This window comes from Danio rerio, chromosome 11, assembly GCF_052040795.2.
Source record: "Danio rerio strain M-AB ecotype USA chromosome 11, GRCz13ab, whole genome shotgun sequence".
In the NCBI taxonomy this organism is placed as follows: Eukaryota; Metazoa; Chordata; class Actinopteri; order Cypriniformes; family Danionidae; genus Danio; species Danio rerio.
The window spans coordinates 22,195,975-22,212,094 of record NC_141031.1 but is presented as its reverse complement, the minus strand read 5'-3'; the positions used below and the strand labels follow the sequence as shown (position 1 = coordinate 22,212,094).

Sequence of the window (16,120 nt, the reverse complement as noted above, 5' to 3'; positions counted from 1 at the left end):
ATGAATATCAATTATCAACAATAACGAATTATTATTAATCATTGATATTCCGGATCAATTTATTGTTAATTTGACCAAACGAACACAAGCAGAGCCGCCGCTCTTCCGAGCGGACACGGTAATCTATTCATTTAGAAAAAGGGAATTTAATTGCTACTTCTTGTGAAGTAGATTAATCATTCAAAAGTTTTAAACAACTTATAATAGCTAGGCAGGGGAATCTGTATTTCAGTGACATTTTCTCGTGAGGCAAACAATACAATTCATTTGATTATAATGGAATTTATTGACTAGTCAGACGTAACGAACAAACAAACGCACAAACATACATTAAACACAGAACAAAGGTAAACCACGCGGAGATATCGGGTCTATAGAACGTGTAACAACAAAGAGAAATAGTAAAGCGAGGAGATAGAGATTTCAGCTAAAAGAGTGACAAAACTTTCAGTTCCACCCGCACCATTAAGGACCACCAAGGTTATAAAAAACACCTTTTTGATAAAAGGGGCACAGCTTAATCGTATAACTAAAATCACCTGGTTTTTCATGTCTGGAGGTCTCTTTTATGCGTCTCTCTTCCGTCGTGATGAAAACTACTCTTGATGTCCTTTGATGCGTGGAGTTTGTAATGCAGTTCGGACGAACACGATCGCAAACTTTAAACTGAATTTACTTTGCCGGAAAATAAAGAAAACGTGGCGGGAAAGTCCATGCGGCTGTGAAGAGCCGTGTGGCCCTTAAAGGGACCACCGTCAATGATGTTCCCTTTTGGGACGTTCTCTTTCTGCCAGATGTTTGGGAGGGCAGAATGAGTTATACCTGCGGGTCACGTGACGACCCGTACAGCATTCTGACCAACGATTTCAGGGGAAAGTTTGCGCACGAACCTTCCTTTGTCTCTGGGCTGCTCGTATGCAAATTTGAGCGTCCGCCTAAAGCATGCGGACAGGCATTTAATACAGGGCTTTAAAGAATAAAGCAATGCGAGTTATGGTCTCGATCTATGCATCATGTGTTGTAAAATGTCAGCAGAAACCTATCGGTACCAAACATGGGGGGGTTGAGAGTACATCAACATAATTTTTCATATCCTTACAATATTTATGCTTTACAAAGGCCTAAATGGAACATGCATACAGGTTATAAGAGATGTTACACAGGTAAGAAAAGTCAGAAATGAGATACAAAGTTTACAAAACATAACACATTGGTTTTGTGCTCGTTCTGGATTTGATGAGTTCATTTTCTTTCTTATCTTATCTGTCATGTTCTTTTGAAGTAGGCAGAGAGTGGTTCTGTGAAGTCTCCCAGACTTGTTAACATGTCACCACGGATTACTAAGCCAGACTTTTCGTCGCCAAGTGATTTTATTGTCCTGGCGATTCACCCAGATTGTTTTCTGGAATGTTAAATGGAATGTTTATCTCCAGAATGCAGGTTACAATATGTTACACCGGAGAAGCCCTGCTGGTGGTCGATTAGAACTTTTGGCTACCGCACAGACCGGACAAGCCAACACAAACTCACGAGTGTCCGTACTATCGAGGGCCACCAGAACCGTTGCTTTATTAACCCAATGGTGCTCCTTGGTGGCAGGCTAGCTCAGATGAGTGACCCCACTGTAAAACCTTGGTCCGGACCAACTCAGGCACATAAAGCAAATTACTAGGGCACTTTGTGGGCGTAACGACGGTGCGGAGTGCCTTGTGGACTACAGACTCAACCCCCCAGGCTACCCCTCCAACCACACGTTCGGGTGGGAGAACAGGAAACGGAGAGGTGGGTTTGGGTTCAACCTCACTCAAATGCGACAGGGCATCTGCTTTTCCGTTCTTGGACCCTGGGCGATATGAGATGTGGAAATCAAACCGGCCAAAAAACAATGCCCAACAAGCCTGACGAGAGTTAAGTCGTTTGGCAGATCTAATGTACTCCAAATTCTTATGGTCGGTCCAGACCACGAAGGGGACCCCCGATCCTTCTAGCCAGTGACGCCACTCACCCAACGCCACCCTGACAACCAGTAACTCTTTGTTCCCGAAATCGTAGTTTCGCTCCGAAGGGGTTAGTCTGTGGGAAAAAAGGCACAAAGGTCTATTTTGTCATCCTATGATGACCATTGGGACAAAATGGCCCCTACACCTACCTCTGCCGCATCAACCTCCTCCACAAACTGACGGGACGGGTCTGGATTGACCAAAATGGGTGCAGAAATAAAGCGCCTCTTCAATTCAGAGAAGGCAGTTTGAGCCTGAGGGGACCACTCAAATCGTTTGTGGATGGAGGTGATATTAATCAGAGGTAGAGCAACTTTTAATTGACTAAAATTGCGTATGAATTGCCTGTAAAAATTGGCAAACCCCAGAAACCGCTGGAGCGCCTTGTGACTGTCTAGGGTGGGCCAATCCGCAACAGCTTTTACCTTGGCAGGATCCATTCGCAATCCCTCGGGCGACAGAACAAACCCCAGGAACGAAACCGACTGTGTATGGAACTCACACTTCTCCACCTTGGCGAATAGACGATTCTCCAGCAGCCGCTAAAGCACCTGTCTGACGTGCTGGACATACTCCTGTTCATTTTGGGAAATAATCAGAATCTCATCGAGATAGACGAACACAAAGCGATTTACCATGTCCCTGAGCACGTCATTGACGAGTGCCTGGAAGACCGCCGGTGAATTCGAGAGCCCAAAGGGCATAACAAGATACTCAAAATGACCAGTAGGGGTGTTAAAGGCGGTCTTCCATTCGTCCCCCTCCCTAATCCGAACTAGGTGATAGGTGTTGCGGAGATCTAATTTAGTAAGGATGGTTGCCCCCTGCAGGCAACCTTCCACAACCTTCAATCAAGTTTGCTTTTCGGTCTTTTGTTTCGGAACCTGTCTCGTTTGCCCAGCTTTTGTGGTTCGTTTGGCATATGTGAAACCACCAATCGCTCTCGAATCCACACCAAATCAATCGCTCTGAGATCGCTTAAATGAGGTGGTCTCGGCTCAATCGAAACGAACTCTGGAGCAGATCGATTGCAGAGAAAAAGCGATACGATCCGAGTGCGGTTACATTACAGTGTTTTATGGATATGTAATAGGCATACGGCTATATGAAGAGAAAATTATGAGTAGGGCAGGAAGTTTCGTGAGTCTCTGGATGCCCGCAAACAAGTGATAATCTCCCGGTAATCTCGCATCTCCCTCCCAGTCCTCATATAGGCTACACACCCTTCTCAACCCTCCCTACCGCATCTTTCCTCACTCTTTAGACACGTTGCATGCACCTTGTCAAACACCACCAAACCACCACCTCTCGTGACAGCTGAGCCGGACTGTAAAATAAACCCTGACACTCTGACCAATGTGAGGAGAGTTTACTCACACGTGACTTGTTTTAGCTCTTTTGGTCCGATTAGAAACTTTGCAGTGTGAAAGCGAACCGCTCCAAGAGCAAAGAGCAACAATGTAACATTTGTAATCTGTTTTGGAACAGCTGAATCAATTCACAGGTGTTAAAATACCCTTTAATAGGAAAAACTTTGGGCACCCCTACACTATATAAACAAAAAAGTTCATGTCTTTCAAAACAACATTTTCACTGAGGTAAAAAAAAAAGTAAAACCACCTTTGAGGAAATCTTTTTTAATATGTCATTAATGTAAAAACCTACTATCTTAAAAAAGTAGTACTTTAAAATCAGATACAGGTTAAATATTAAAACAGCTTGCCATACTCTCCAGCTCAGGGAGCACATTGATGTCTGTGTTGCACCTGTCTGACATTTGCGATTGTTAAAATGTCACCGGTGAGGATGCGCGTCTTCCCTTGTGATGCTGCATCATGATAGACAGTGTGCATTGTGTAAACACGAACGTGAACAACACTCACTATCATCTGTTCATATTGCGAAGGCAGTTCACAAAGAGGAGCAAATCGTAACATTAATTGTGTCTGCGCGTCTGCTCATTATTTGGTTTCTCTCATTTGTGCTCATTTCACCCCCGGAATGCAAATTTTAATCCTGATTATTTCCGCCAGATTAGTGGTGCAGAATAAGAAGAGGGATAATGCATTTACACACAGCACAATTCCACAATCTTTTATGTTTAAGCGTATTTCACTTGCTTTGTGTTTTTGGCGTGAGTGTGGTGATTGGGTTAGCAGGCTGGTGAGAAAATGGAGCTGAAATCAACCTGAACATTGAATGCTGCACCCTCTCCATTTATATATAGAGAGAGACGGTTGTCAAAAATAATCTGAAATTCAAAGGAGGAAGTGCTCATTCAGAAACAGCCAGAGGGTTCAACACTGCAGCACCACACCAAAGGTTCCACTTCAGTCCAAAAAAAATCGTTCCCTTTCTGTTAAACAGCAATAACTCAATTAAATTAATTAGATTATGTATGACGATTGTCATCCAATCAAATGGCGGTAAGGCTAGGCATGTTGTAATTTAAAAAAATCTACTACATTGAAAAGCAGCCTGCCATCACTTCACTCCAGACACAGACATAAGCCACATTACAATGTTTTATCCAGATTTGATATGTTTGTCAATATTTCAAAGATTATATGTAAACAGGAGGGATTGCACTTACTAATTAAAGTTTAAAATAAAAAAAAACATTCTTTCGGATAAAACATTGAACTTTGAGCTTTAAATGTGTTCAAAATCTGTTATTAAAATGAAATCTCCAGGAATGCAGATTGAACATTTTTATATTTATATAAAAAAACTATATCAATGTATAATTCCTTGCTGAAACAATTTTATATGCAGAATATACGGATTTTGATCTTGAGCATATAACAGATGGAAATATCTTAGATGTGGACATTTTGTGGAGTGATGAGCAAGATGAAGATAAAATTTGTTATAAAAGGGGCAACCTAAAAATTAAAGTAAAAATGTAATGTATGTTTTTTTGGAATTTTATGTTGGTATACTGTTCTGACCAGATATCCATTGAAATGGACAAAAATATTTATACTTACAGGGTGTTGAATTTTTATTATTACAATTTGGTTTCAGGCAGCACGGTGGCGCACTGAGTAGCACAATCGTGTTTCTGTGTGGAGTTTGCATGTTCTCCCGTGTTTGTGTGGGTTTCCTCCGGGTGCTGCAGTTTCCACTACAAGTCTAAAGACATGTGGTATAGGTGAATTGGGTAAGCTAAATTTTTTCTGTAGTGTATGTTGAATAATTGAATAAAATGTGTTTGCATGTTTCCCAGTGATGGGTTGCAGCTGGAAGGGCATACGCTGTGTAAAACATATACTAAGCCAAAAAGAAAATGAATGAATGAATGAATGAATGAATGAATGAATGAATGAATGAATGAATGAATTTGGTCTCATCAATAGTAGCCTCAAGAACTGTAAAAACATACCTTTACATTTTTCAGAACCTTAAACCGAACATAATTCGGGTCTGAATTCGAATTAACTCTAAAATCAAAATCGTTTTTATTTACTCATCTTTTTTTACTCATTATATAATTATAATACCCTGATATTTTCTACATAGAGTGTTTATTTCTTTGTGACATTGTTATTTCATGAAAATTACAAAACACAAAGGGTTCTGGGTATTTCTAGCTTGAATGGGATATATGCACAGGGACGTTTCATTTTCAGTAAGCCAGCCTAAGAGATTCCAACGAACTGTCACATCATTACAAAATCGCCACGTTTAAGATCTGATTTACCTAAAAACTCAATGACCTTCACTGCCTGATTGATCTACAATATGGGGGTAGTGCTCTTGCCTTACAGCAAGAAGGTCGCTGGTTCGAGCCTCTGCTGGGTCAGTTGGCATTTCTGTGTGGAGTTGGCATGTTCTCCCCGTGATCGCGTGGGTTTCCTTCCGGTGCTCCAGTTCCCCCACAAGTCCAAAGACATGCGGTACAGGTGAATTGGGTAAGCTAAATTGTCCGTAGTATATGTGAGTAAATGGGTGTGTATGGGTGTTTCCCAGTGATGGGTTACGGCTGGAAGGGCATCCGCTTCGTAAAACATATGTTGGATAAGTTGGCGGTTCATTCCGCTGTGGCGACCCCGGATTAATACTAAGCCGAAAAGAAAATGAATGAATGAATAAATACTGGATAAAAAGCCCTGCATTAAATTCCATTTTTCTGCACCATGTCTTTAAAATTTGGAAATTAATTTCACGCCAGTATTTTCAATGGAGTTTCTGTGCGAGCCTGCTGTTGCTGATGGCGTTTGCGGTTAAACGGTCGTTTCGTTTTTCACTTGAACAAATAGATTATGTATGCTTAAGTCTATTTAAGTGATTCTATTTTAGTTACATTACAACATTGATGCTATGAAAGGAACCATATAAAAATGAAAATAGTCAAATAAAGCTAACACTGGAACTTCGTCGTTGGCTGAATGACATCATTTTTCACAATTCATAATTTCAGTAGTTAACTGTAAAAACAAAATTATTATTTTTTACTCATCTTTTCTGCATGTATGTGTACATGTGTAAAATAAAAGATAAATTATAAATAAAGCAAAATAATATGACTTAACTCAAAATATAAAATTGTAACCTTAACAGAAAATAGAACTACTTCCTTAGCAACTATCTGTAAGTTTTAGTAAAATATAATAATAATAATAATAATTTTATTGTATACCTAAAAAGTCTTAAATCTTTCCTAAAAATGTAAAACATTAAAAAATATTTTAAAAACGATGACCCAATATGAAGGAAAGATCAATAATGATGCTTTACAGGTTTTTCCATATTTATCATGCACTGTATTGGGTTCAAGCGAAATGTGTTGGTAATTTTTTAACATAACAGTGTCTTTTTTTACTGACACACTGACCGACTATTTAACTGATATTAGTGTAGTGTATAATACATTTTACTATAATAATGCTGGTGACTTAACTGCGTAAATGTACAATTTTAAAGATTTTTTTTTCTTTTAAGAAAACAACAAAAAATAAAGAGAAATAAGAAATAACTACTTTTTAACTACCTTTGCCACATGATGGTTTGCACGAATTATGGGAATAACTTCAATTAAACTGTAAACAATAAGTAAAATGTGGTGCCATTATTCCCCTCACAGCTCACAGTATAGTAAAAATACTTTAAATTTATAATTTAAACATAAATTATAATTAACAAATGACTTCCTGCAGACCAAGTTTAACCCCAAAACAGAAGTATAATTATGGTATTGTACTGTAAAATAATAAGAAAATGATCTGGAGGCTATTAAATGGGGGTATGGCAAGTCAAAGTTTACTCTGTTAGTTTTTATCATATTTGTGTGGTAACTTTACTTTGGGGTGATTTTACAGTAAACTCTTTTTACATTAGCAGTACTGCTTTTACTTACAGTACAATATTATTATAATATTAAGATATTACCGACAAACTGTAAGTTACTGTAAAAGTAGTAAAAATACCCATAATGCAGTGTACATTACAGTAGTGTACTGTACAGAATGTAAGCAGTTATTTACTGTGCATTTTTGCAGTAAGTTACTTTAAAATGCAGCAAAGTCTAACAGTGTGTACATATACTAACATAATCTACGATACTAGTATTTAAGTACATGATGAATAACTAAATTAGACTAAAACTGAATAGTTAATTTCTAAATGACAGATATCGACAGATGTCAATAGCATTAAATTTTGTTGATTTTTCACTAATAGTATGAAATAGAACTATGGAATAATAAGTGTTTAGGGCGACGCAGTGGCGCAGTAGGTAGTGCTGTCGCCTCACAGCAAGAAGGTCGCTGGTTCGAGCCTCAGTTGGGTCAGTTGTTGTTTCTGTGCAGACTTTGCATGTTCTCCCGGCGTTCGCGTGGGTTTTCACCAGGTGCTCCGATTTCCCCCACAGTCCAAAAACATGCAATACAGGTGAATTGTCCGTAGTGTATGATTGTGTGTGTGAATGAGTGTGTGTGTGGATGTTTCCCAGAGATGGGTTGCAGCTGGAAGGGCATCCGCTGCGTAAAAACGTGCTGAATAAGTTGGCGGTTCATTTCGCTGTGGCGACCCCGGATTAATAAAAGGACTAACCCGAAAAAAAAATTGAATGAATGAAATAATAATGGTCCAATGATAGTACTAATAACAAATCACTACATTGACAAACAATATTCATTGGCTTTACAGATTATTTTTACAGTAAGTGGCTGAATTTAAACTAATTAAGTTGAACACTACTAAACCTAATTAAATTGAATGTTTAAATTCAGCCTATATAAATTGTTTGCAAACACTTACCTTAAAAAAAAATGTAAATCCAATGAATAATTTTTTTCTGTATAGTGTCTCACATCAATATTACAGATGTATATTTAATGTTACTGTAATGTGAATAATAAGAAAATAACCTGGAGGAACAAAAAACAGTGAATTGTGTATGTGGATGTCATGTCGAAACAAAAGTGTGATGAAATTTTCACAATAATAGAGAAACCACAAAGCCAAATGTACTTCTTATCAGTTTTCAGTGTGCAAATGGATTATTTGTTGCAAAACCTTATTTGTTTGTAGATGATTTGTTTTAAATCAATTGTATGGAGGTTGTACAAACCAGAAGCGCAAGCCATAATTTCAAACAGATGCAGAAAAAGGTGGGCATCCTCAGTTTACACGGATTCTCTTCCTCCTGTTTTGCTAATGCTTCATCGAGCTGCTCTGAACCCCTCGGTGCGCTGCGTCTGGATGCAGCCTGAACCGGTTTTACTGTGGGAGTTGCAGGCTTATACAGTGTGGCAACTGTTGGCACAACTGGAGGAAGAGATCCAGTCATGTGGTAATTGTTATGTGCCGCTCAGATTCTCAGTGCAGGTTAAGCGACTGCCATCTTTCCTTGGTGTGAGACAGAATGATGTTGATTGTTCCCCAGGTTGCTCCACCATGCGTATGGATTCCCGAGGCTTATGTCTGTGCTATTGTGCCAAGCTTTACTCCAGATGCCAGTCATGCCACATCCAGGCTCTTCGCAGGCAGAAAAATTAGGAGTGACGAGTGGCACCGTGCCACCACACATTCAGATAATACTGCTGTACCTCAGGCAGCATAGTAATAGAGCATTACATAACTTAATTTACGTATTATATAGTGCACTAGCAAGTCAGGGTTGGAAAATAATTGGGGCCTGTGGCAAAAATATACTGCCAAAATAAACAAAAATGCTCTACTGATTTAGGATAAGAGGGCAAATGTGCACCACTAAACTATTATTAGTATAATAGTTTATATTATACTATAACCCACTCCGTTAAAGGCTGAGGCAGATTTATATTTGTGTCGCTACTTTGCAGTCACAGATGATGGACCTATTCTTGAGCCTTACTTAGCACTACATTGATGATGATTAGATGGTTGAGATGGTATATTTTAGATTACATTAAAATTATTATTTACATTAAAATATGTATTTACAGAATAACACTGTTCAATATATTATTTACAGGATATACAACAGTTATGTTATTTTATTCAGAAGCGTAACTGCTTATTTTCTACGTTTAATATGAAAAACACTGACAATAATTTCCTAAATGTTTCCAAAATTGCAAGTTATTTACTTTCATTTTTTCATAAGTTTTAGGCACTGTGTTTTCATTTCAGTTGTTCAACGTTGATGTTCAAAAAATAATCATAGATAGTAGATAGTGTGTGTTTCCTTGAATTATTTTAAAATCAAGTAATGCACCCTTCATTCAGAAATCTCTCACTTGTAATTTGTGAGCATTTGTCAGTGAACTATAAGGGCAAAACATTTAATAAATAATTTAAATAGTAGTTTATCAATCGTAATTAAGTTAAAATGTTCAATTAATCGAGATTTTGTTTTTAGGCCAAATCACCCAGCCCTACACAGAATCATGCAACACAGGCTCATTGTAAATACATAAGCAGGGCTACATTTTTTTTTGCGAAACTGCAAAAACGTTCCTCCTTTTTTGCACTACTAATGTTTACAGGGATAAATTATCAATGTATAAAGGGTTGTCTCTGTGCGATTCTTCCCAAAGAACTGAATAAATACTACAAATGACTTAAATCTGTGTGTGATTTATAATCAAACATGTTCACCTCACCCTTTAATCTCTGCAAGAACAACTTTTCCGCCACAGTCAGTTTGCTTGGAAGCTCACCCTGTATGGTGCTGTACTTAGAGTCCTGCAAACAGTGTTAATTTTGACAGCAAATTTTGATTTAGTTTTAGTCTTAGTCTTTTGACTAAAATTCCATTTTATTCTAAGTCATATTTTAGTCATCTGAATCATTTTAGTTTTGGTCTAGTTTCAAAAGATTTTAGTCGACTAAATTTCAGAAGATTTTAGTTGACTAAATCTACTCTAGATTTAGTTGAATAAGATATATTAGGTTTAATTTAAGTTTAATTTAATTAAAATATTGTATACATGCATTTATTTATACAAATAAAATAATTAAAATAAGCAATATAGGTTTTGCATTAAAGACCAAAAATTAGATATGCATTGTTTATTTAAATCATAAGTAATATGTAAAATTATGTGTCGGCAATCAATATATATATATATATATATTTTTTTTTTTTGCTTGTTCAAACTACTTATTTAAAATAAGCTGAATCAACACAATTCTTGAGATTTCATTGGGGCGACAAATTTTTTTTTTATGTTCAAGCTGTATAGCGCTGATTAAACAAGTGGCAAATAATAATGTGTTATCTTGTAAAATGATCACTCAGTCCCATGGCTCTCTTTACTCACATCAGATTTGTTGTTTTTATCAGATTTTTCCTCCCCATACAGTTTACGGTCTTTTTCAAAAGCTGTTGCCATTTCATTATACACCATCAGAAATAAAGATACAAGAGCTGTCACTAGGGTGGTACCTTTTCAAAAGGTACATATTTGTACCTAAAAGGTCCATATTAATAACACGTCAACACTTAACAAGCGGATGGACCCTTTAAGTACAAACGTGTACCTTTTGAAAAGGTACCATCCTGGTGACAGCTCTCTTACCTTTATTTCTGAGTGTAGTTTAATAAGACAGACGACTATATGGATGATATTTTAATCAAATCCCGCGTCTACTATGGATCAATCATTTTTGAAATGTATGTGTGTGTGTGTGCATTCTGCAAAACACACCAAGATTAATTCTGATTGGATATTTACCAAAAAGACAAAAGTGAAGTCTTGGGTTGGTGGTTGCCGGATGAAAGGGGAACTTTTGTACATTTGTGTACATTTATGTAGTTTCTGCCCTTCACATTAATTAATGCAAGCAATAAGGTTTCATGTGTTTATTGTTTATTGTTTGATGTGTTTGATGCATGACTTAAAGACCTGTCAGCTGCTATACTGTGCTCATATCATGCTAGTTTTTGTTTCTCATGATGAATAGAAAGTTCAAAACTGTCTTCAAAAAATCTAAACTTAATACAGATGTTTTTGACGGTAAAGAATAACATTTTTAATACCTGAATAATAATAAATATTTAGGACAACCAGCACCATGTGGCACTGCTGGGATTCTAAAAAAAAAACTAAAATTTGATGATCTCATTGAAAGTATTGAGGAATTAATTGACGTATTGATGGATTTCTGATTTTTACTACTTTCAGTTGTACGCTTATTTGGATGACTTCATTTTTATTCCTTGTTTTCTATGTTTTATTTTATGCCATACCCTTACTATCATCCTGTATATGATTATTATTATCAACCTTTGTATGCCTGACCTTTATACTTTTATGAAGAAGCCATGTTTAAACAGACTAGTCTGATTAAAATGGAAAGATACTTTGCAAACACGGCCAGAAACAGGAAAATAATTAAAAGAGCTGGATGTGTAATTAACATAATGGGAACAGATGTATGGAAGTAAGGTTATAAGGGCACTTGCGTTCTGTTTCATGCGTGACTAATGCTCATGCACACCTGCACCCATGCTCAGTTACAATGACTTCCAAAAAACTATGAGCCTAAAACTAGCCATATGGACTTCAGCTGAGCTTAAAGTTGACTGCTCAATGTACAGTGAACAAGATATATTTGGAGCATTGTTTTTGCTGAATTGCCACATTTGAAGTAGGAAGAAAGTACCTTAACTGGTCATGGGTAGGATCCCTAAAAAACTTCTATCAGTGGTAAAGAATTACTCAAATGGCCATGGGTAGGGAGCACCTGGGAGAGCTGAGATCCAATCAGTGGAGAAGCTACTAGAGACGTGCTAATGTGTAAATTTGGATGGAGTGTTAAAGAGTGGTCCACTACAATATCATATTTTAAACATTGGTTGATGTGTAATGTAGCTGTGTGAACATAAACAACAACTCTGAATGTAATACGCTCATAGTTAAATGCAAAGGGAGACATTGGCTTTTATAAACTTAGCTTAGCAAAGCCTACAGCGAACAAAGTTTGGAGACTTCAAGAAAATACATCTGGGTAAATGATGTCATAAACTCTTCAGGTAATGTGCATTCACCCTGCACAGCGAAGGGGTGTGGCCAGATGTGCTGTAATGTTATAACAGAGATGCTTCCTGGTGACGTAGATCTGATCTGCAAATCACAGCACAATATGTTAGCCGGCCAAGCAGAGCCTCTTGTGGGTGGGCTTTCGGAGGAACTAGGAAATATGACAATCGTTTGCATGCTAGTTAAGTAGCTGTATATAATCAAAGTAAGATATATTGAAAAAATTACTTTATTTTCTATAAATGAAGCATGAGCACACATTGCTTTGCATTTTATAAACACAACCAACCCTTAAAATACACTCTGGACCACCCCTTTAAGACAGAGAAGTGTATTTCATCAGGGTACGGGGCTATACTCATCAGACCTTAGGCCGATTCTCTCTATTTTTACTGTTTGCTGTGACAATAAATGCTTCTGCCTAGCAACTTTAAAGACTTCAGACTTCTCTATTTTTTTAAAAACTTGTTTTTGCAATCCAGAACAATTTTCCACAACAAAAGCAACAAAAATATGTATGCTTGCCTTGGGCAAAAACGCTTTGGTGCTCATGCACCCTTACTGTAAATAAAATATATTATTAAAAGCCATAAATTTATTTTATCAACATTTCTTAATTTCCCAATAAACCTAAATTAACTCAAATTAAATGTGTATAAAAAATTATAGAGACTTTTAAATCATTTTTTTATATTCTTTAAATTATAACAGTTGTGTTGATTGTGTACCCTTAAAGTAACCGAACTTGCATGTGCATACAGTTACTATTTAGCCAAGAATCAGAGTGACTGGCCCACTGAGTGTGCCATTGTCATCTGTTCATCCCCAGAGCTTTCTGAACCCAGGTGTTCCTCTGTCTGAAGGTGTGATCAGTGTCGACACCTGTCTGTATGTGTTACAAACCTTTAAACAATACGCTTTGTGCTTCTTCAGCATCACCAAATACGTCTGTGTGAAAACAACATTACCGCACTTCTGTGACATTTGCTGTTTTCTTTATTTGTGCTGGTGAAGACGAAGACAAAGGGTAGCAGCTGAGATGGCATCAGGTGTGTTTGTGTGTGCACGTTTGGGCTCTTTCTCATAATAACAGAAAGAACAGTGATCAGGCTAGATCTGACCTTGGACTTGCAGGCAAATGCAGATCTAAATGCAAGAACACACAAACACACAGCGAACTTTAAATGAACAGTGCCTAAAAAGCTCTTCAAGGCTCATGTCCCTGCAGGCTTTATTCTGACACTCGCACTTCCTGAAGTCTTTTTTCCCTCATTCTCAGTGACTGCGCGAGTCCCTTAGGGAGCGTATGATCTAAGTGAAATTAGGTGTATGTCCTTTATGTGTGTGTTGTGTGCAAAAAATAATAAATAAATAATTACATCAGCCATCTGGGATTTGATTTCAATTGCATTTCTATATCTGCATGGTTTTATATGCCAAGTATTAATTAACATTTATACATTTATAAGAATTAAGCTTATTTTATTTCCGTTAATCTTTATGTTCCCTGATTTTCTCCCTTTATTTTTTCAGTGAATGCTTCTGTACACCTAAAATATGCAAATATATGCACACTGACTTGCATACTATGCATATATACTTGCATATTATTATCTTGATTCATTCTCTGGCTTTCTTGGTCAGTTAAAGAAGATCATGATTATGTAATGTAGCTGAGTTGGAATCAGTACAGTGTTTCTACACACTTCAGTGAGCTTTATGAAAATGTCACTGGGCACAGAGCTACCCCTACAAAATACTGAATGGGAAACTGAATAAGCCACAATGTATAATCGTGCTTGCAAGAAAAAAGCTTCTCTAGACACTGAGTTTGAGTAATAGTTGCCTACTTCATTAAATACAGAATTCACCACAGATTCAGCAACAAAAACTTTAATGTTCTGCTGAAGAAAAGAAAGTCCCCTACATCTTGAACGGCCTAAGGGTGAGTGAATTAACAGCAAACTGTCACTTGTCAAAAAGGAATAATCGTGCTACTAGCAAGAAAAAAGCTTCTCTAGACACTGAGTTTGAGTAATAGTTGCCTAATCCATTTAGATTAATCTCTTTAACTTTAAAAATAGGCTATTCTGTTAATATTTGATTGCTACTTCAGTCAGAAAATGAATTTTGGACTGTCAAAGCGGTGTTTTATAGCCCAAACAAATTGTAATTTGAAAGCAATATCGTCCAATAACGAAAAACATAACGGCTACGGTTCATTTGATCAAATCCAATCAAATCCTGTCTCCAAGGAACTCCAAAGCGTCTCTCAAATCCAAACAAGCTCGGTTCTATCCGTAAAACAACTACGGTTTTTGCCGAACACACTCGTTTTTTTCGCGAGAATGGAGCGATTTTTGACGAAGCTAGAGGGTTGATTGGAAACGTCTCGGATCTTCTCGTACTGAGAAACGATTTCAGCCGAACTCACTCGTCTCTTTCCGTCTGGAGGCGCGAATAAAGCCGATTCCATGCTCTGCGCTTGCGACTCTGGCACATCACTCATTTAGCGTTGTTTTGGTCTTGACCTATCCTACTTACAAGCGCGTTTTCCTCAAACAGCAAAATGGAAACAGCTAACCAGGTAATAAAAATAGAGTGTTGTTTTACATTTGACAGTAAATTGGAGACTGGGGATACATGTTTAAAACGTGTGTGTAATTGAACTACATTAAATAGCGTTATCATGTTCGTTTGGTGTTACAGATTGTGTCACTCGGGACATTTCAAGTGCTTAAATTACCTTTGGGATTTATTCGTCTTCTGGAATGGGTAAGTGTGCTTAAAGCACGCGGTTTTTCCTCTCACCTTTTCTGTAACTCTTTCCTTTACTTTTTTCGATAAACTTGGTCCAGGCATGTGCAGGAGAGACTGATTTTTTTTTTTTACTATCGTTTCGTTTTTACCATCACGTGCTGTTTTAATAAGTTAATGTACTACAGCCATGCATGTTTACTATAGGACCCTTAATCCATTTGCGCATTTCTATTAGCCTGTAAGAAGCATTGGAAATGGGCATGTTTACCGAATATCGTGCATATTTAAGTTTTGCATAACTGTAAACATGTAAATTACTCCTTATTAGTGCAAGTGAGATATTTTTATGTCATGATTAATTGCATATGAACAGAGGAACATGCTTATATAATGCACCAGCAGCCGGTTCAGTTCATTGGTTTTGCTCTTTATCACTTTATTTTTGAATATGCCTTCCAAACCTGATTTCTGAGCAAACTATAAATAAATAATTAATATAATGACATTATAGTAAAAGCATTGCAATTGACCTTTTTATTTTTTCCTCGTGTGTTCTGTCTATGCATAAGAGCTTGTGTGTATAAACAGATGTGTAAATACATGTAAATACATCACTTGCTTTGAAATGTGTTCTGTTTTAGCTTAATCTGGTGCACTGAAGCCAATATAATAAACTATGTACAGAGAGAGAGACATGTTTGTTTGCATAACGTGTCACTTGCTTTATACTTGATGTAGCCTATAAACACTGGTTAAGTAATTATGAACATCTTGCTTGATACATTACAATCATCTAAACTAATTTGGGGTGGCTAAAAGTCAGTATAATAGGGTTGAAGGTATGATTTTCAAATGTAACCCATTGGTCTGATTTCACCAGAAATTACA

The 16,120-nt window shown here is 37.1% G+C and overlaps 1 protein-coding gene across 5 annotated transcripts in view; it reads left to right on the top strand.

The window, feature by feature from the left end:
- The window catches only part of synpra (synaptoporin a), a 97,988-nt gene that overhangs the window by 22,432 nt on the left and 59,436 nt on the right, over positions 1 to 16,120 (top strand). For 2 of the 5 annotated variants that reach the window (XR_015502515.1, XM_087273674.1), the window contains exons 1-2: positions 14,962 to 15,059; positions 15,182 to 15,247. The exons of the other annotated variants lie outside the window; for them this stretch is intronic. Coding sequence is in view for 1 of the 2 variants with exons in the window: in XM_087273674.1 (XP_087129800.1) it covers positions 15,042 to 15,059; positions 15,182 to 15,247 (84 nt within the window). In the remaining variant the exon portion in view is untranslated. Of the gene's footprint in view, positions 1 to 14,961; positions 15,060 to 15,181; positions 15,248 to 16,120 lie in introns of those variants that run through there. 5 annotated transcript variants of the gene reach the window in all.